The sequence below is a fragment of the Chelonoidis abingdonii genome, chromosome 13 (assembly GCF_003597395.2).
Source record: "Chelonoidis abingdonii isolate Lonesome George chromosome 13, CheloAbing_2.0, whole genome shotgun sequence".
Lineage (NCBI taxonomy): Eukaryota > Metazoa > Chordata > Testudines > Testudinidae > Chelonoidis > Chelonoidis abingdonii.
In genome coordinates, this window is record NC_133781.1 from 9747731 (window position 1) to 9769959 (window position 22229).

General features: G+C 47.9%; 1 protein-coding gene across 1 annotated transcript in view; it reads right to left on the bottom strand.

Annotated features, from left to right (window-relative positions):
- Positions 1 to 22229, bottom strand: part of PIK3R5 (phosphoinositide-3-kinase regulatory subunit 5) — a 100122-nt gene that overhangs the window by 20115 nt on the left and 57778 nt on the right. Inside the window, exons 3-9 of the mRNA XM_032801686.2 lie at positions 18908 to 19008; positions 14542 to 14610; positions 13148 to 13286; positions 5336 to 5405; positions 2840 to 3014; positions 1865 to 2018; positions 189 to 272 (exon numbers count right to left, since the gene is read on the bottom strand). Coding sequence (XP_032657577.1) covers positions 189 to 272; positions 1865 to 2018; positions 2840 to 3014; positions 5336 to 5405; positions 13148 to 13286; positions 14542 to 14610; positions 18908 to 19008 — 792 coding nt within the window. The remainder of the gene's footprint in view (positions 1 to 188; positions 273 to 1864; positions 2019 to 2839; positions 3015 to 5335; positions 5406 to 13147; positions 13287 to 14541; positions 14611 to 18907; positions 19009 to 22229) is intronic.

Genomic DNA, 22229 nt, shown 5'->3' on the forward strand with positions numbered 1-22229 from the left:
CACGTGTGTGTTTGCAAGATCGGGCCTTGAGAGCTTCTCTGGTCTAGGATCCTGCCTCCGCCGCAGGCCCCATGCTTCTGAGAAAGTCAAACACGATACAGCTCTCTTTGCACGCCGGTGCCATGGGGGGCAGGGGAGTTCTTCCTCAGCCAAGCTGGCAATCCACTGTGGGTGAGTTTTAGCCTTACCAAAATTATCCTTGTCCCAGCTGTAAGTGTAGCATCGAGCAACAGGGATGGGGACAGTGTGGAGTTTATGTGACTGGGCCACCCCTGAGAAGAGAGAAGAGTAAGTGGCAAGTTAGGACCATAGAGTGAGAAGGTGCCTCCTCCGTGACTGAATCCAGTCCCCTGCTATTGCAGGCCCCTCCATCTCATAATCTCATTCATACATTTATCTAGCTCCATCTCATAATCCCATTCATATACATTTATCTAGCTTCATCTCAAAACCATTTAGATTGTTCGCCTCCCCTCCTATTGGAAGGGCCATTACAGCCTCTCTCCTCTGATGGTTAGAAACCATCTTTCATTTCCAGCCTAAATTTATTCAGGGCCAGTTTAAGTCAGCACAGGCAAGCATTGACTGAAGTGAAAAGTCCCAACATCAAGGCCCCTCTTCCACTTGTGGGCCCCATCCCCCACTCCTCTCCAGCAAGTGATGCCACCAGCGATTCACTCTAACAACCAGGGATGAATGTGGGGAAAGGAGGAAGTAGTGAATTCTCACTAGCTCCTCCCACAAAGTGAGCTCCACCCATGTAGGACAGCAACATGAGAATCTTCTCACCACAAATGGTGCACGTGTTAAACAAAACAGCCTCTGCCAAGCTCAGCTGGGGGTGCTCCTTGGGCTCTGTCCCCCGTCAATGGGGCTAAGATGCTGCTTTGTGCTCCATTCCGCCCCTCTGCCTTGCTGGGTCCAGAGATCAGGTTGGAATGGAACTCCCAAACTCCGCCCACAACCCACATCACACTCCGTCATGACATCACAATGAGCCATCGCTCACAGCTGATCATGCAGACCTTCACCATACAGCCAGGTATTCTCCTTGTAAGAGTGCTTTCAGCAGCAGCAAAAAAGTTCACAACATTGACATTTAAAGTGGTCCTTGCTAGGCATGAGTGTTGATACTCTGAAATGAATGGGGCAGTTCAGAGCTCTCAGAGCTATAATTTCAGGCTGTCTGCAGACCCAGGCAGGGGTCATTGTTACAATCGGTTTGTGTTTTGAAAGTTTTCTTCCTAACCATAAGGGTTAGAGACTTTTTTTTTTTTTTTTTTTTTAAATAAAAGCTGAGATTCTGGAGCAGAAAAAAAAACAACCAAGAAGAAAGCCTTCAAAGACCAGCTCATCATGAGGGAGCGTGCCAGAACAGATTTTTTGTTCTGCTTTTGAAACGTAGTCCAATCAAGGATTTCATGCTTCATAGCATTCATTCCTTATCTCTCAAAACAGAGCAGCTAACATATATGACAGACCAGGCTAGACAAAGAAAAGTAGAACATTGTATAAATTAGAACAACCTTTCGGCAACCTTTCAGAAGTGGTGTGCCAAGTCTTCATTTATTCACTCTAATTTAAGGTTTCGCGTGCCAGTAATAAATTTTAACATTTTTTAGAAGATCTCTTTCTATAAGTCTATAATATATAACTAAATTATTGTTGTATGTAAAGTAAATAAGGTTTTAAAAATGTTTAAGAAGATTCATTTAAAACTAAATTAAAATGCAGAGCCCCCTGGACCAGTGGCCAGGAACCGGACAGTGTGAACACCACTGAAAATCAGCTCGCGTGCCTCCTTCGGCACCCGTGCCATAGGTTGCCTACCCCTGAATTAGAACAACCCCACTCACTCTCATACCTGTGATATTAGGAAAGCCTGCTTCAGCCGCAATGTCCTGCAGCATGGACTTCAACTGTTCCCTGGCTGCAACTGGGTCGCTGGTAACAGCTGCCAGCTCCTGAGCTTCTGTGGTGTGAGAATGGATCTCTGAGAGCTCTTCTAAGGTCTTGGACTAAAGAGAGCACAGAGATTCAGAGACAGCATGTCAATGTGTGGGTCTCTCTCCATGAAGTATCACTCATTTCTTCCAGAAATACTCCTGGGCAGAGGTAAGTGAATCCCCCATGAAAATTTTTGGGGGAAAATGTTTTAATTTCATTCAAATAAATCCATTTTTTTGTTTGGAGGGGAAATTTAAACTATTTAAAAAAAAAGAAAATGGGATTTTTTTGTTAACTTTGAATTTTAGATCTCTTCTCTTCCCTCCCTCCTTCTTTGCCTTCTGCCCCCTTTTTTCCAGTGGGTTAAAAAAATGAAAAGGCAGGGCAGGGCAAAGAAGTAAAGTAGTGAGAAAAAAGTGGGACTTCCCCCCCTTCACAAAAAAGTTTCAAAAAGTACTTTTAAATGTTTCATTATAAATTTAACAAAAAAATACGACAACACACTTTTTCCCTTGAGAAATCATTGTGGAAACCGTGTTTTCTTTGGTTTTAAATTTTGAATGACAACTCAACCAGCTCTATTTATCACTGTTTCCCATTGTTTCATTGTAAAATAATGGGCATGAATAATTGTTTCTACCTTCTGAATTGAATTGCTGCAAGATCTCACCTCCCTCTTGCAACTCACGAGACAATTTACATTCATAACAGTATCCCCAGAAGTACTGTGCAACCAAACTGATCCGTGAATTGCACAAGGGTCAGCATGGAAATGCAGCCATCTCTGGGATGGAGACCACCGTTTAACAGCACAGAAAAAATCACCCTGTGCATCGGGGATAGAATTGCTCTCGTTTAAAGGCCTCCAAGCAGAATGTAGGACTCACTCTACCTTCAAGATGTTCTGTAAGCTGCCCAAATCACACTTGGTCCCAAAAGTGGCCTGGTAGATGTGTCCAATTAGCATGACGAAGATGCTGTGCTGGGTGTGCTCCACGGTGCTCATTTTCTTGGCGACAGACAGGTATTCGCTCTGAACCTCAGAGGAGTTGAGCAGCAGAACCGTGCTAAGGGCAAAATGGGATGGTGGTTAGTGATCGTAAGATAAAATCAACTCACTGCAGCTTCATGGTTAATTAAACAGCACCTTGCAAACTGAACCCTGACAGGGGAATAGATATAATAAATCATAGTTGCACTGTTAGCAAGACCTGGGGAGCAGAGGAACTTGGGAGCTTTGTGTGGCATCTGATCAATTCCAAACTATTCCACCTACCAGATGGTGAAATCCTTCCAAGTTACAGGAACACGGAGCCTAAAGAAGCCCTTCACCTCATTATCCCAGTTTACTGTACATACACTGCACTGCCGAGCTCCCCCCACCCTGCACCCTTATGCACTGTCAGCAATGGCATCTATAGACCAGCTTTGCTCTGTCAGTGCTTGGCAGATGGGCCCCAGCACTCTGGTCCCTGGGCTTCCCATCAGCACAAACTGCCAAGGCCACAGGCTGTTTTACCAAAGCACAGGCTGGGCACGGAGCAGGAAGTGTATGTTGACAGTGGCCTAAATCTAGACAGTTGTGATTGCACACAGTGCTATGGCCCTTTCATCAGACAGACACCAGGTCCCTCCCTCAAACAGCCTGCAGTCTAAATGAGACAGATCACACCCAATGGGGAAAGGACAGAAATGGCAACGGAGTAAGAGAAGAAAAACAAAACTTGCCCTTGGGAGAGCATCTTGGTTAATGGGGTTGGCTACCAGGTCCACATGAGATCTTGGCAGATGCACCAGATCCTTGCTAGCTTCCAGGTGCGATTGAACAGATCCAGGGCATGAGAGGGTATAGGCCATACAAGACCTGTCTCTCTCCCAATGTGCAGTTGCTGCTGCAGAGATTGACCAAGGTGCTCAAACTAAGAGTCCCTAGATTTAAATACCTGGGGTGGATGGTCTCAGAGGAAGGCCTCTGCTTTCGGAACTGGACTCCCAGCTATTCCACCAGAGGCGGAGGTTGTTAACCTCCAGGACACAGCGCACAGCCTGAGGCAGAGCGGTGGGGAACAGAGGCACTCCTTAAGCGCAGCAATGGAGTTTCTTCTCCATACTAACAGCAGCCTCTAATTGCATGTTAATTGCTAAGGCCCTGGTCCAGCAAAATGCTTAAACAGGTGATTAACTTTAAGCAGGTGAGCAGTCCCGGTGTAATCAACAGGACATGCTTAAAGCTGAGCACATGCTGCAGGGTTTGCAGGACCAGGGCCTCAATAGGCCCACAGCCTCAGGTAATGGGCACAAGCTTTGTATAATGCCCAGGCCTGGTCTATACACAGATTTTGTTCTGGTAGAAATATGTGGGTTATGGAGTATGATTTTTTTTTTTTTACCTACGTAGTTATACTGCTATAACTGCTAGTGTGGTTACACTGTATTAACACATCAAATACCAGTATAACTTAGTTCCTTTCCCATACAGGGATAGCTAGCCTGGTATAAAGCACCTTTATGCTTTTATCACTGCATCCTCACTGGGAGACATGCTATTGTACCATTTGAACTACATTGGTATATTTAAAGCAGTCCAACTTGCATACCGACAAGCCCGAAATAAAAAATGCACACAGTAGGGTCACATGAGCCAGCAGTGGTTGCTAATAACAGGCTAGGGAGAGATCAGCTCCGTGTTCACACTTTCATATTTACAGATGAGGGTGATAGCACAGGGAGGAAGAGATCAAAGGCCCAGATACGCGCCCCCCGCTTCCTTCCCTGTCTCAGTCACATAACTCCTGGCTATGTGCTGGCTTCTTTATTTGTCAAGAGACAGTGCTTTTATTGATCAGGCATGAACCCTGTCAAACTTCCTGCCTGGGATGGGATGAAGCTGCTTCCCTCCCTCCGACTTTTGCCCCACACCCCTTCTAGCTAAGGCACGTCACCTTGGATCTTCTCTGCTTTCCAACGCATGGAAATCGGACCAAGCATTCTCTGGGCACGAGGCACGGATCAGCCCCTTCTTTTCCCCATCCTATTCTCCTCAAGACCACGCATTTCCCACCATGGGGCGTCAGCAAACACATACGCACACACCAGACGTGGGGAGGGCCCAGGACGGCCACTATGGGAATGCTGTGATTTCTACTTTATCCATATGCCTTTACCATTAGTTCGGTGCTGTTCTCCACTGCCCCTTCTCCCTCTGAACTCATACCCAGCTGCAGCTACATCTAGGGTGACGTTCTAGGGGCTGCTTGCCCTAGCTTGGCATCTGCCCCTTGATTATGAGCACTTTGGAAAGAACAGTGGTGGTTCCAGGGAGACCTGCTGCTAGACCACACTAAGCTGCCCCCATCTATCCCCTCCATCCCCCCACAGCAGCACTCACATGGTAGAGCTCTGGCAGCTCTTCATGGACAGTCCCTGCTCCGCCCTCACCAGCCTTTGGTACGAAATCCCTGTGGGGAAAGAGAAAAGCAATTCACTGACAGCAACTTGGATCACACAGGAGCAAGAGAAGCCAGTAAATTGCTGGCATCAAGCGTATCTCTAACATTTGCTGAACTGGCCGAAGTAAAGACCAGGAGGGCGCCTGATCTTTTAAAACGCATTAGCTACCATATGCTAACGTCACATCTTCAGTCCTCATCTAGACAAGACCTGAGAGGTAACTTGCATTCAGAGGCTCACTCAACTCTCCAAGTGGAACCGACTGTACCTGGGTAAGTGTGGGGTGGGGTGAGAACAAAGCCTATGGTGAAGTGATAGGAGACGACATGCTGGTGGTGAGTTACCAGCCCTACTTCAACTGTGCGAGAGCTATGGAGAGGGAATGGAGGGGTGGTCAGGACCAAGCAAGGATGAATGTGGGCAAGAGGCTGGAGTGATGGGATAGAAACCAAAGGAGATGGAGGCAAGGTCAACCATAAGCATGGAGCAGGTTGGGGAGCTCACACAGAGGAGGGAGGAGAAGTGTGAGGCGTATGGCAGTCAGAGCAGTGGGCTGGGTGTGAGGTGAGTATGAGACAGGAGAGACGGAGGTGGCAACCAGGAGGCTGAGGGAGAAATCCCAGGAGCAGAGTGCAAGGGCATGTTGGGAAAAAAGACAAGGACACAAGATCTGAAAGACAGGCTGGCAAGCAGAACAGCCAGAAGCAGATGCAGGGAGGAGGGGGCTATGAAGCCGGAGCAACTCCAGGGAGATTTGAAGGCAAGTCTAAACGACGTTCAGCCAACAAGAGAAAGTAAGGGAACGTGATGGAGAGCTGGGGCAGGGAGCAAGAGAGTACAAGAAGCACACAACAGAGAAAATCCAGTAGGTCACATCCCTCTGCCAGTGCCAGACTGTGCCCTGCGCTGTTTTCTACTGTTCTGTCCAATCTTCATTTACAGTGCCCCAGGATCCCCTTCAGCTGAGCAGACAGAGACCAGGAAGGTGAGTCACTGCTAAGGTGTAAGTTGTGTGGCCTCAGCCAGGTGGCTGCCGAGGCCAACAGGATCACATGACCATGCAGTTCACCAATCTCACCCCATTGCACTGTCTGTGCTCTAGCCTGCACCAGTCCATGAGAAACCACATTCAGCCCAGCAGCACTGAGTAACTCTGGATATCAGTGTCAAGAACAGTCTCTAGGCTGGTGGAGAACAGTCAGGTACCAAGGTCAGTGGGTTTCACTGTTCACCAGGTCTCTAAAGCACCATGGAGGGACTTGGGCACATGACTCCCAAAAGCAACCTCCACACTCAGGCGAGGGAGAATTAAAGGAAACGAGCTCTTGATCTCCAGGCTTTAGGGCACCAGCTGATCAGCAGCAGGGAACCAGGATAAAATAAGGGGCTTTATACCAGGGTACAGTTCTGTCTCTGACACCTCTGACATGGGTCGCTGCTGTGGGCAGGACATTGCCCATTCCGGTGAGGCAATCCCATTGGCTTTAATAGGACCAGTCATGGGGAAAAATAAGCAGGGAAAGTTTTCCTACACCACTAAGATTCACACTATTGAACTGCAACCAGCAACCGTGGCTTCCACTTGCTTCCCCAGGACATCCACGAGGCCTCATTAGATGGAGAAGACTTTGCAATGATTTTCTCTCATTTATTTCATCCAGCATCTGTAACTTTAGGAACTAGGGGTCCCAGGTGCTGCGGGGGGGAGAGGGGACAAAATTCTCTCTCTTACCTGCATCCTATTCCCCACTTCCCCAACATGACTTCTGAAGTCTTCTCAGGTTGTATGTGCAAATTCAGCACCTACCCGCCTGTGTTCTCAGCACTGGGCATAAGTTTTTTATTTGTCCATAGAACAAGTTGCCATGCAGGCAGCAGTCGTGCAAGCTTCCCCTCCCCCACACAGCTTCCCCCCTGAACCAGGAGCACCAGACGGGCGCTCAGTCCATGTGGCATGCTCATGCCTGGCCACCCCCAATGAGCCTCAAGCGTGCTAACAGCTTTGTCGATCTGGATTTGTGGCTCCTGGGAAGTGGGCTGAGATCTATCAAATCCATTTCAGACAGGACCAATCAGCTACCAGACATGGGCCTCGTAAAGCCCCTGCAGCAGCGTCCCCTGATCGAGTGGTGCCTTCCCGTGCAATTTCCTGGGGCAGCCTGTGCGATCCAAGCTGATGTTTTGTTCATCAATTCATTTAATGATCGTGCTCTGCAGAACAATCCACCACCCAGGCTCTTAGACAATACCAAGGTTTATTGTACTCTTGGCAAATATTGACAGCAGCTTTGTCTTGGTTAATCTTTCTCTCTTGGCTTTGACCTCACAAGATTCCCAGGGAAAGCAGAAGCATTTGGACAATATCTGGTGACACTGTACCACAAACAGCTTCGGAAGTGCCTGGCAAACAGAATGAGTCTATAAGGTCTTGATTGGATTTCCAATGGACAAGTGTCATCTCCACAAAGCCATCACTGTTACTGGTGCGAACTGAAAGTGGAAAGGCCAAGGATCAGATGTGCCATGGAGAGAGAACGAGGCTCTGATCCCTGAAGACGGTCCTTCCAGCTCACGATCGGGGCACATCAGCACTGTCCGGTGCTTTATCTGTTTCCATGGCTGTCGAACCATCTGTCTTCTTGTAGGGTGTATGTGACGAAGTGGGGTTTTTTTCTTGGGGTTTTCTGTCTTTTCCAGGGTTTGCATGCACAGGGGGTGGGACTCAATGTACCTGGGTGTTACTGGTTTAACGAGGTGAGGGGAGAGGGAGTTTGTTGTTCAGAGATGGGAGAGGACTCGGGACTAGCCCAGCGAGGAGACACAACCAGTTCTGGCCAGTGGGAGGACAATGGGCTGCAGAGAGAGACCCCGGTGACTGACCAGCCTGTTTCAGCCAAGGAGAGCTGTGAGGAGAGGGGACTCAGGCCTTCCTGTTTACAACCCTGTTTACCTGGACAGAAGACAATTGACTAGGCGGGGCTGAGGCCGAGGATATCAGGACCCAGCTGGGAAACAGGGGGGCTCGGGCTGGTGAGGGAAGCAGGCAGAGCCCACCTGATGCAGGGAGACTGGGATGTGCTGTTATTGTGAGAGGCCAGGCTTGAGGGCCTGAGAGTTTCCTGTGCTGTGTTCAACTCTCAATAAACCCTCCTGTTTTATGCTGGCTGAGAGTCACTCTGGTCTAGAGAACAGGGTTGCATCAGCCCCTTTGGAGGTGAAGAGGCCCAGGGGGTCCAGAGTGCGTGGACTCCCGGAAGGGGCCCACGGCAGAGACAGACGTGCTAAGGCTCAGAGAGGTGCAGCTCCAGGAGGTGAAGGGGCCTGACCCCGAGACAGAGTGGACCCCTGAGAAGGGCTGTCTCACTAAAAGGGGCTTCCCCCACGGACCGCACAGGGCCAAGAGTGGGCACGATCTGTGAGTCCGTGACAGTGTAAACAGCAATTTGGCTCTAAGCCCCCAGCCAAGTTATTCTTGGGCATCAGTGGTGTAATGATGAGAGCAGGATGCACTGAAGGCTCCTGGGGATCTCCAGGGGTTTGCAGTTGTGTTTAAAACAGGCTTTCTGAACTGGTGTCACAGCGATAACGGACCACGGAGATGAGGCTGGGAGATTCCACAGAAGTTCAGAGACAGCATCATCAATAGCATCACCAGACCAGTCACATGGTACTTCTAGGGCCCATCCACACTATAGATACTGGAAGGTTCCCATCTGGTTTCAGCACAAAGTTGTCCAGAGGACAAAGTGCACCCAAACCTGGTTCAGATGGGAGTAGGGCCAGCTCTAGCCATTTCACTGCCCCAGACATGACGGCATGCCACGGGGGGCACTCTGCCACTCACTGGTCCCGCAGCTCTGGTGGATCTCCCGCAGACATGGCTGCGAAGGGTCCGCTGGTCTCGCAGCTCCAGTGGAGCATCCGCAGGCAGGTCTGCAGGAGATCCACCGGAGTCGCCTGCCGCCCTCCCGGCAACCAGCAGAGCGCCCCCGCAGCATGCTGCCCCAAGCACACACTTGGCGTGCTGGGGCCGGGAGCCAGCCCTGGATGGGAGGTTTTTTATCAAGACTGGGACTAGCCCTGGAACTGATTTCCAACCACCTTCTCCTGTTCCATATTGCACTGCCATGTTTCCCACAAACCACGCTCCCCAACATCTCCCACAACCTGGAGGTCAGGTCTGCAGGACAAACATCTCAGTCTGAACCTCACTCTGCAGTCTGACTCTCACTGGCACCACGTCCCCCACGCCTGCCAGTCCAGGGTGCAGGAAAGACCCCTGTGAATGAACGAAACTAGATTTGTCATCACAGCAAACCCAGTTTCCTGGTGAGCACCGTACAGTTCGGAGGGGGAAACATTAACCCTCTGGATACTGCACACACCACTCGGCAGCTTTCATCTGGCTGGTAGCATGGAAGAGGCAGAGCCCAGAAGATGAAGGAGGCAACTGGTGGGGGAGGGAACGTCAAACTGACATTTTAAAACAGAACCCATCATTTCGAGGAGGAGGTTATCACTAAGTCCTGCCTTCCTGCACGTCTTTGTCCCCCTACACACTCCCCACACAAAGGCAGCCCTGAGAAATCAGCATAATCTCCATCCCAACACCACGGCTTTCACGACAGGATACTGGGACTTCTGCTGCCCTTAAATGGGGTCAGAATAACACCATCTCCAGACAGGAGCTTGTAGCCCAGCCCGGCTGTCAATCAGAAAAAGGCATTCCCAAAGCACACTGCCCCCTGGAGAATACTGCAGTTTCCTGCCTTGCAAGAATTTAGCATTGAGCCATGCATCCCATCACTGCTCCCATGCAACTGAGCGTCATGCCGCAGCAAACAGGAACTGGCCAACAGCCTGCACGGAGTTACAGAAGACATCTCTGTTTTGCTGGTGCTGTTTCCCAGCAGTCACTGTCTGGCCTCATGCTTTTTCCTTTTATCCCTCCAGAGTCCTCAATCACTTGCTTTCATGGGAGCAGTGCCCATTATGGGGACCAGCAGGTCTGGCCAGTGCAGCCTGCTCTGTCGGGTTTGGTTCTCATTATAGGCAGTGCAGGAAACACCCTGGCCACAGAGATGAGCACAGCAGAGGGGCCAAGGCGGATTGATCATGATGAGAACGCCGGAGCCAGGCAGCTTTCTTTGGGGACCTTCGCAGTCTCTTTCGGGCCAAATCCAGAGCAATTTCCCACCTGCTCGCCCTCCCTTTAGAGGTCTGGATAAAATGGGACCCAGTTCTGAACCATCCCTGGTTCTGAAATTCCAGAATTGCAGCCCAGCTGTATGTGGCTTTGCCATTCCAGAAACCAGGCCCAGGCAGATGAGAGGGAAGGGCCGAAGAAGACCCCTTGGAAAGGTGGGGGATGCTTGGCCGGGTTTACCATTGCAGCAGTACCCAGGAGGGGCTGAACCCACTGGAGCTGGTTGCCCATTTAAGGTAAACAGATGTAAGCTGCCTTGCATCGACCTGACTCCATAATGGAAAACCAGGGCCAATCCCAGCCACTGGGCTGCTTCACTGGGAACCCTGTTTGGGAGGGCCTGAGACCTCCAACTGGTGAAACGTATCCAGACCTCCTTGCCGGCTGGGCCTCATTTGCCACCTCACTTAATACAATCAGTGCACTATTCGTAACATCATAGCCACAAGCCAGGAAGGACCTGAGGGCCCCAGGGCAGCTCTGAGCTGGGATGTGGTTTAGATGGAAGTTACAAATATTTTTTTTTATCCTTTTGTTTCCCTCAAAAGCATCTTCTATCCACCCCCATTTCTGGTACCTCAAATTTCACCCCCACTTAACACCTGGTTAATCTCTACTTAACCCCTTGCCACTGGCGGAAGAATCTTTGCTGATGCTGATAATTAGCCTGCAGTTGTTGCCAGTCACTGTCACTATCACCAGCAGAAACTGGATCCCTGGGTAACGTCACAGTTAAGAAGCACACAGTGTATTCCCCCACTGCCCTCCCAGAGAGCTTCCGCTCTGGAGTACGGGGCCTCTTCTTGGCTCTGTTTGAGCTAGTACACAGGGTGTTAGCTATGATGGGTGCCTCAGGGCTTATCTACACTACAGAACCTTTGCCAGTACACCTAGAATGGCAGAGGCATCAAGTGGAGACGCAGCAGAGGCAGACAGAAGGAGTTCTTCTGCCGCCAATAGCTACACCACTTCCTCAAACAACAACATTAGCTAAACTGACAGACACACTCTTCTGTCTTCTCTATACTGGGAGTTTTGCCAGCAGAGCTATGCTGGGTGCGATTTATTCATAGTTATGCCAGTAAAACTTTGCTGTGCAGACTACCGTGTCCACACTACCACTTATGTAGGCAAAATGAATGTCACTCAGGGGTGTGAAAAAACACCCCCCTGAGAGACCTAAGTGGTAGTGTGCACAGAACTATGGCAGTCGGAGAGCTTCTCCTGCTGACATTGCTACCACCGCTCGTTGGGGGTGGTTTACTTATGTCGACGGAAGAGCTCTCTCCCATTGGCATAAAGTGGCTACACGGGAAATCTTACAGCGGCGCAGCTGCATCGGGACAGCTGTGCCACTGTAAGGTCTCTAGTGTAGACATGGCCTGAGCATTGCCGACACAGGTTTTCAACAGAATGTCCCCTAACCCTGCTTAGAGCTCATCTAATCCTGCATCAGCAATCAAATGGTGCCAAGGGGCGACGTGGCAATTAACTAGATGTTAAATGGGTGTGAAATTCTACAGTCTGTTCTAATACAGTACTGAAGAAAAATGATTCTCTGTGTCCCATCCTAATGCGTAAGACTCTTTTTAAATGACCTCTTCTTTTAATTGGAATCAGGCCATCCACCAGCATAGCCTAATTAAGACGAGTCTACTGCATAAAGACAGATACGATTACACGCTGCAGGTCTTGGCTGCAGCTGATTCCGAAGTCCAATTACACAGAGACAGCACCTCAGCCACAAAGCAGTAGCTGGGAGTTCCAGGGAACTATATGAAAATTTTTTACAAAGCAGCACACTCAAAAACTAACGCCATCTTGATGGGAATGAATGGATTCACTGTTATAATCAAATTGTGTCGCTGAGTCACTTTTCCTTCTCAAAGCAAAGTTCAGGGCTAGCTGGAATAGCAGCAGGAAGCAACCAGAGCTGTTTTGCCATGCAAAAGATACCCCCAGAAAGAAGAGGCTGCAGTGGGAATGCTTATCTGCTTCATTAATCCACCAAGATCAGCATGTCTGTCTGAATTTAACATCCATGGAGACATGTCCGGTGCCATGCAATACGCTTCCTCTACATTACAGCATTAATGCTAAACTCATGCCCCTGGACACACAACTGTGTCAATTCAGCTCTTCACCTCTGGAGGAGGGCTGGCTTCCAATCTGTGTTAGGACACCAGTGAAATGAGTTCAGCAGTCTCAGCCCGCTCCTCCCAGAAGACAAAAGCCCATTTACAATTGTATTGGAAAACACAGAGCAGATGGTAGCAAATGGACCCACAGTTTGCTGCATGGCTGCTGGTCCTCAGCTTTGCATGATTTATTTAAACCCAACGCGTGTGTATGAGAGCAACACTGGGAGAATTTCAGAGAGAACATTGTGCATGCCTGGCCACTGTGGTGAGCATTTCTGGTTTGGCATGAAGAACAGTTAAAATACTTCACCCAGACTCTCTGAGGCTGGGTTAGCTGCACCCAACACCACAAAGACTATGGGTCAGAGGGATCTGTAAAACAATGGACCATTTGGATTCCTACCTGGTGCCTTGAGTTCATCGCTGATGAAGGTCAGTAGCTCCCTGTAGATGTTGCAATAGGGCATAGGCCAGGTAAGGAAGGTGTGGTAGGTGCTAATGGCCTCCAGAAGCAGGTCAGAGTCTGGTGGGAAGTGAGGAGTCTATAGTGGAAATAGAAATAGCATGAGGATTACAATCCAAGGTGGGCCAAGGACACAGCCATGGAGGCCTGTCCTTCCTCTTTGGCCTTGCCCCCCCGACACTACTTAGACAGATTCAGATCCTTCCAGGTCCCAAACTAGGCTCCCAAACTGAGCTGATTGATAGCCCAAGTAAAAGAGGAGGTGGTTTCAGCGGCCATTAGCATCATGGGAAAGCAGGTATGTGGGCTAGCACTAGGAGGATAATAAAAAAACTCTCAGTCTCGATCAGACCAGAGCTCGTACAATCCAGTCCCTGACTGTAGCTAGCACTGGATGCTTCTGAGGAAGGTTCAAGAAACCTTCTCTGGACAACTACAGAATAACCTGCCTGTTGGGGTTGTTTCTTCTTAAGCGCCATCAGTTAGTGGTGTATGCTCCAAAGCAGGAGAGTTTCTCTCTTACTAAAGAAAACATATCCTTAGCAATCATGGATGTTCTCATCCTTTCACATGCCTAACCCTTTTATGAATCCTGCTTAATTCCCAGCCTCCATGAGATCCTGGAGCAATGAACTGCACAGGATAATTATATGTTGTGTGAAAAAAACATATTTCCTTTTATCTGTTTTAAATGTGTTGCCTTTGGGTTTCATTAGAAGTTTCCTTGGTTTGATTTATTATGAGAAAGAGCAAATGGAGCAGATTTACCTTCTATATACACGTTATTTTGTACACTTCTATCATGTCCCCTCTCATTTGTCCCCTCTCTAAACATAAATGGACCCAAACTTCTAAGTCTCTCTGACCTATGCTATTTGGTTGCTTGTTTCTGATTCCTTTCTACTTCTGCTAGATCTTTTTCCAGATGAGAAGACCAGGGCAGAGGACAGTACTTCAGGTGAGGATATCCCAAAAGTATAACTGGGTTATAAAAAGAACTAGATACGTTCCTGGAGGACAGGTCCATCAATGGCTATTAGCCATGATGGTCAGAGACGGAACCCCATGCTCATGGCAACCCTAAACTTCTGACTGCCAGAAGCTGGGACAAGAAGCCAGAGTGGATCTATCCAAAACTGACCTGTTCTTTACACTCCCCTGAAAACCTGGTACTGGCCAATGTCAGATGCAGGAAACTGGGCTAGATGGACACACTATGGCAGTTCTTATGTCTTACATAACGACATCATTCTGCTTTCAGCTAGGGCAGTGCTCCAATTCTCAGCCTGTCCTTGAAGCTGAAGTTACAATCAGTTAAAAACTTTAGGACTTACACACAGAGCTGCAGAATAGAACAGCAGAGCCAATGGAGTGAGGAGGTCATAGTTGCCTGTCTCTTGGACCTGCAGGAAATACACACGAGAAGAGGAGGATCAGCTGTGCTACTTGGTTACAGAAATATCCAAAAGCTATCAGGAGATGGAAGGAAGCTTTGTAGGAAACCATGTGATCGCAAGATCCTGTCCAGCACCCCATTCAGCGACATCAATGCTAAGATTCCCATTGACTTCAACAGGCACTGCACAGGTATAACAGGACTTTTCACACCCCTGAGAGTGACATCGTTATACTGATATATGTCTGTAGTGTAGACCTGGCCTTAAGTTGGCTTAACTACGTTGCGTCTACGCTAGGGATTAGGTTGCCGTACCTATGCTGGTCAGGAGCATGGATTTTTTTACATCCCTAACCAATGCAGCTATACCGACCCAGCTTTGTAAGTACAAACTATACCATTGGCACAGTTCATCCTATTTTTGTCTACTCCAGGAAAGTGAGGAACATTAGAAAATGTGTTAACTGCAATCTTTAAATTAACACTCTGTTAAATGCTACTTAGTGCCCAGCGAGGACAAAGATAGTCATGTTTAAAAACGTACATTAGCTGGTGCCAGTCAATCTTAGATTTCCCCTTGGAGGAATGAGCACCACATGAGTGCATAATGGAAAATATTTTTGCAACTATTCAAATTCAAAAGGGAATTTATATTCAGCCAAGTTTGCGACCCTTTACATTTTCTGTGTGAGGGAACTTTATTCACACTTGTTGCAATGTGTGCTGTGCATTGAATGTAAATCATGCAACCAGATAACAGAAACAGCACCAGCTAACTTATGTCACTAGGCAACATTGTGAAATTCTGTAACAAAACTAATTATGGGCAATCTGCAGACTAAGAATTCACTGAGGAAATTCACCAATAATTATGAATCCATACAGGAATAGCATGAGGTGTTCCTCAACAATTGGACAAAAGGAGGGAAAAGAGTAAAGATTAAAACTAATCAATTTATTAGTTGCCATATTGCCAACCCCAGCCACTTAAAAATCACGAATCAGGCCGGAAAAAAAAAAAACCACACATTTTTGGTTCATTTTAGTTCTTTTGGTTGAGTCTTTAGGGTAAGTACATTTGGGTCACGTTTTCAAGATTTTCTCCTTAACTAGAAAGGCTAGAAACTTGTTACAAAAATGAAAGCTGAGATTCTCACTTACTCACATGAGCCTAGGAGATGGGGCTGTAAGAAAAACATTAAATATTGCCAGACTCATGATAACATTGTGAGGGCTGGCAACACTGCAATGTGAATTATTTGCTCACTGGAACTCCAGAGTCCCTAGCACCACCTCCTACCAGTCTAAGGTCTCCCATCCAAGTCTTGAGGATACTTAACTTGGGAGAGCTGATGGCCTCACATCAGAAGACAGACTTGCTGAAGGTTAACAGTTCAGCAACTCTGATCCTTCACTTACCATACTTAGCTGGACATAGCAAACCCTAGCAGCCTGCTGCTTACTACAGCTGATAGCATTTGCTCAGTCCCTACGTTCCAAATGTATTTTTGGTTGCAAAGCAAATCAGAATAGTCCAGGCAAAGCTTCCATTAAAATAGCAGGAAGCCATCAATTCATTCTGAATTGAACAGGCTAAAAAAGAAAAGCTTGCAACAAGGGAGGGTTTCAGGAAGCCAAGCCTCATAAATCCTAGCGCACCAAACCAACTGCAGCCCTGCCCCTAGAAACATGCATGCCTAGGACTCCTGGAACTGTATGGCTGGGATCTCCCTTCCCCGGCTTCCCTCCGCACAATGGCCAGCACACAATGGAGAATGAGCCTGGAATCTGTGCTTCTCCCCAAGTGCATAGGAGGGCGGTCGCTATTGTGGGACTGGAGGTCATGCATATAGAAGCATTTCAGGAAGTAGGAAACCTCTCCTTGTGTCTTGTGATGCTATTCAAAGTGCAGATGTTCAGGCTTGCTCTTTTCCCAGTGCACTGCCATATCCCTTTTCTCACATGCCAGAAGCTGCTCTCCAGAGGTCTGAGCTCAGACCAGCTCGACTATCTCCAGGCTCTGATGCTCAGTCACGTGTTATTACAACATCTGCTAAAAACTGCAAAATTCAAATAGTTTTGGGCACACAGGCTGACACCTTTGCACACTGACTGGAGCAGGGCAAGCTGGAATGGGGCCAACTCACGGCAAATCAGATTCACATTTGGGGATCCGTACGCACAGTTGGGTGTCTCTGGTGCTGAGAGAGAGAACACGGCCAACTGACCAGCAAGCCTGCAGGCCAGACACCAGCTTCTCTTTCACTGGGCATAACATTCAGACTTCCTCCTGCTCACAGGCTTCCTTCCTTCCTCCACGGAAAGCAAGAGACCACCCCGCGAGGGCTCATGGCAAAGGTGTCAGGTTGAGCTACAGGTTCCATTCTTCCCAAGCACTGACACCCTGTTCATGCTATTGTGGCCGACCTCGCTGGAGGAACGCGATGCTGCTCGGCATTTGGTAGCACATGTGGACTCTGTGCAGTCCACAAGTAAAGATGGGGCAAACCTCTCAGCTCAGGTGGATTGATTTATTTAACTGACAAGCATCTACCTCTTTGCAAGTGGTCTGTGAACAGCTTATGTTGTGACTGAATTTGTTGTTTGAATTATTTGCCAGTTCCTGTCAGTAATTCTTAGTGTAGTCATAGAGTTTCAGGCCAGCTGGGACGACCAGACCACCTACTCCAATCTCCTGTATACTGCAGGCCACCTGCACCCGCACGCTATGCCCAACAACTGATATCAGACCAAAGTCTTACAGCCCTCAGGAGACTAGACTATTCCATGACACACAGAGAGAACAGGCAGGACCGAGGCGCACCAGGCCCAACAGCTCTTAGTCATATTTCAGTTTTCTTTCCGTCTTCATCTCCACAGTCACCTGAAGCTTGCTCATGCACGCCTTACTAAGGCCTCACCACTCGTGTGCGATATTTGAAATTCAAGCTGTGTTGGTTAATTCTGATTGGGCACAAGTCACATGGTATGTTTCCATTGCCTGGCTGGATGTGCATAATTCTTAGAATCAGGTGCAGGATTTATTAGGAATTCAACGTTCATATTCTGCAAATGTTTTCCAACATTCACTTAAAATTCCCCGTTTCCAGAAACTTTCCTACCAGCGACTGTTTGAGAGAACATTCATGGAGAGACACCACAAGAAGGACACAAAAGCCTTTGAAGGGATTTATCAGCACCGTGGGAACTGTGTTTTGCAGCATCAACCACCCAGCTCCAGTCTCAAGCCATGCTACCAACTTGTTCCTACTAAATGCAGGGAGGGATCTGTGAACATGGTTCTAACACTGTTTGCTTCTGCTCCACTAGGCACTATGCTGAAAGCCCTACGGCCAGGTTCTCAAAGGGATTTAGGCATCTAACTTCAAGGGGAATTAGGCACCTGGATGCCTGTGAGGATCTGGGTCCAGCCTCTTGTCTAAGAAGGTGAGTGCACTCAACCTGGTTTGGAAAGAGTTTCACTATCACAGTCGCCTCTCATGTCTGTGAAGTTACCTAGCACCAGCAGGACTATAATATGGAAAAGAACTAGTACCAAAAATGATGCAAATGCCCTCAAATTCCTAGACTTCAAGTGCTCACTGAGATTATCATCGATATCACAATAGTACCCAAAGATTCCAGTCAGGCTCAGGGCCCCATTGTGTTAGGTGCTGCACATGCATGCACATGTGCGCTCTCTCTCTCTCTCTCTCACACACACACACACTCTCCCTGTTTTGAGGAGCTTACTGTTAAAGACAATAAGACAAAGTGTGGGGGAAGAGGATACAAGATATAAGTAAAGTGCCTTTTGCAAAACCCACTCCAATCCAACTGGAATGTTTCCATTGATTTCAGTGGGATTTGGATCAGGTTCCAAAGTGATGGCAGGGAGCACCATGCTAGTGCAATAGTCCCAATGCTAGTACAACAGCCCTCACCTTGAACCTGGGCCATCCAGCTCTAGAAGCACCAGCTGCTACATCTTGAGCTACAGAGCCACGGTTCCCTTGTGTGGACTGTAACAGATTCAGATCCCCTGCAGACTGGGCACAGAGGGAATCTTGTAACATACTCACCAGTGGGTTACCCTAGCATTTCAGATAACCCTAGCGTAAAACCTTCACAAATGCATCCAAATTATAAAGTATCTGGGGGAAGGGGCTTCTTTGCAGACTTCAGAGCAGGACCCCCTGCCAGACTCCACTCTAATGACAACAAAGCACCCATTGCCCCCTTTGCAGAAGACCTCCACCTCCTCCCTGCTGGGGCATCCTTCGTTCTTGCTGGCAGGGCCTTACCTCTTTGGTTTTCTGCAGGATTTTCTCCAGGAGGATGAGGTAGTTTCCTGCATCTCGGCTGACCAGCTCCTGCAGGCTCCAGCAGTTCAGACACAGTCCAGCTATCAGAGAGAGAAAGGAAAACCACATATCAAATGCACCAGGAACTCCAGAGCTGGCAGTGGCGGTGCACAGAAGGAACCGCTAACACATGGAGTATGGGGCTAGCACTTTGTGTCAGTGAGAGCTAGAAACCCAGAATGTTCATTCTATTCTGTTCTACAAGGTTCTTATCCTTCCCTCATTGACACAGTATCGGAGTACCTTCCACTCACGCATTAAGTGACATGACTAATGTCTGTCACGTGTGATTCATTGGGAATTGTTTTGGCAGTGTCCACGCTACTCTGTGGTGATTCAGGGAAGGCAAGTCAGGGAAGTGCACCTGGCACTTGGCGGTTGGGAGGTTTGGGATGGTCCTCAGTTCCTGGAGGAGTCTGTTCCACAGTCTGGGAACAGCCCTGCGAAATCTCCATCTCCTGCACAGATGAGCTGTACATTTGCGGTAGAGAGCTCCACTGTACCAGAGCAGCAGTGGTGTCACCCACACTCCCCATCCAGGAACTTTAGGTTCTTTTAAATGCTCCGGGCCCTGGCCCCTGAGCACCTTGAAGGACTTGAACTTAGCCTGATCACGATGGTATGTACGTGGTACGAAGGTCATGAGGCAAGTAACTCCTATTGTGGCCACCCAGGTATTTAATATCCCTCAATTCCAAGTCTCACACCGTTATCACCACTCACCTTCTCATGCACGCAGCTAGCAGGTAGGAGAGCAGAGACATTTGAGAGAGAAAAGACCCGGAGAGTGAGCTGAGGGCAGAGTCCTCAGACAGAGAAAGCCTCCAATACATGGATACTGCCACTAATCTTAACCAAGAGACCTAGAAAGCCATCTCAGATAACTACCTTCACAGAGGCCTGTACACAACTTATTTCTGCCCTGGTATTAAATGATTTCTGAAGGAGAAGATGCAAAATTTATGAGATGCTGAGGGAGTGGAGAAAGGTCACAGGGGGAGGATAAAGAAGCCTCTATCCAGACCAATTGCAACTGCATCGCCAGTAGAATACATCTCCTGACACTCGCTTCCTTCATTATCAATTCACAGCCCTAGCACTGACAATGGCTCAAGGCATTTTCCAGTTCCTTAGTTCTTCCTGTGTCAGCAACCAATCAGGTGGTCACCCAGTCACCAACTCCTCCCAGACCGTCGCGTGCTAAGATAGCCCCTGACCCCCTCCTGCACTCCTAACTGAGCGGTCCCAAGGGAAGAATTCACTTGCTGGCTCGGCTGGTTTTGTATTTCAGCAGAGCAAAGATGATTCCAAAGAAAGTGACTGGTGCAGCAAAACTGCTGTAGGACGCCTGCCCTGTGACCTACAAGGACCTGTGTATTGTTTACACAGCCCCATATAGTAAAGCTGCCCGGGGAACGGAAACACCATACACTAGAACAGCCTGTGTGAACTCTTTCATTGCCAGTCCTCCCCACTCCTGCTCATACCATCAACCATTAACATTCAGTGGCTTCGCTACCTACCTGGGCCACTGAGCAGTGGAGCTGTTGTTACTAGCAAAGCTATTTTACTGAGAAACACTCATGGAATTTCAAAGCACAGTCTTGCTCTGAAAAGTTATTCTGAAAAGGGGTACAGTCGCCAGGCTCCTTATTTACTGGATCTCTGTGACTCTGGATCAAGTATGATCAGCTGGCAAGGAAAAGGTATTTTTCTCCTAACTGCCACCTAGGGTGACCAGACAGCAAATGTGAAAAACCGGGATGGCGGTGGGGAGTAATAGGAGCCTATATAAGAAAAGGACCCCAAAATCAGGACTGTGCCTATAAAATTGGGACATCTGGTCACCCTACGGCCAGCTCAGCCTGCAAGTCTGAGTCAAGTCTGGTTCTTTCTATGTCATGCATCATTGCCAGGCATCTTGACTCAGCTGTGGTATATTATTACTCCGGTTAAGCTATGCATGTCTGCCCCTAGAAAGAAAGATGCTGCCATAGGAACTGAATTAAACAATTGAGTAAGTAATGTGCAAACCAAACAAAACTGCAGCTCCCTCCCCAGTAGCTGCAATGGCTTTACAATGTAAACGGCAGAGAACCATATTATGGGCTCTTACGTCAGCAGCAGGAGTCTAAACACAGCAAGAGAACAGGTGTGCAGAATAAAAGAGCCCCCTCAGTCATTGTTCTAACTAAAACCTTTGCAAGTTGCTTCAGGACTCAGAGGCTGAGATTTTCAAAGCCACCAAAGGTGTCCAGTTCCTATTAATTTTAATTTGAAAAGTATGATCATAATGCTTCAATAGCCTGTTGTTTTGGAACTAGTCTACATGCTCAAACCAGATCCTCCTGTCTTAATGATGAGAAGAGCTTGAATAAATGGTTTAAGATAAACACTGGTGTCAAACCAGGACACATTTGCTCACCTCTCCTGTTTGTCATTGCCACTAACTTCATGACGAGAAGCGTGGATGAATACAATACAAGCCTCGTGGTTTAACTACAATATGTTCGAAAATTTAGTTTTGCTGGCAACACAGCTCTTTTAAATGGCAGCTCCACCAATATGTAAGCAAAGGACACCCAGCAGCGCAAGAAAGATGGATTTAAAAATCAGTTATGAAAAAACAAATCTAATGAGAACCCCAGCAACTCCCAACTCCTAGGTTACATTAGAAGGCAAAGGAAGGTAAGAGTTCAGATGTTTTGGCAGTAACATGCAAGCCAGTGGGGATGTCCGGGAAGAAATAATGTCACAACCTGGCACTTCACCAGTATAAACAAGATTTGGTCGTCAAAAATCTATCACTTAAAGACGAAACTACAAATCTTCAACTCCAATGTCACTGCCACCTTAACATACAGATGTGCAAGCTAGAAATCCTCCCAAAGGTACCGACATCTCAATGCCTCAGGTATTAAATACAAATACTAGGTATTCACTTGAATGAATTTATAATAAATGTCGAGATCCATCAGAGTGTTCAACAACCCCTTATCCCTGAAGTTACCCAGAAAAGATGGAAATAGCTCATATTGAGAACGAAGCCAGCGGGTCTGCCATTGCATAGGAAATGTGCAAAACAGGACAACTGACAGAATCCCTGTGTTGGACAGAGAGGAAAAACTTATAGATTTACAGACTCTAGGACTGGAAGGGACCTCAAGAGGTCATCGAGTCCAGTCCCCTGCCCTCATGGCAGGACCAAATACTGTCTAGACCATCCCTGATAAACATTTATCTAACCTACTCTTAAATATCT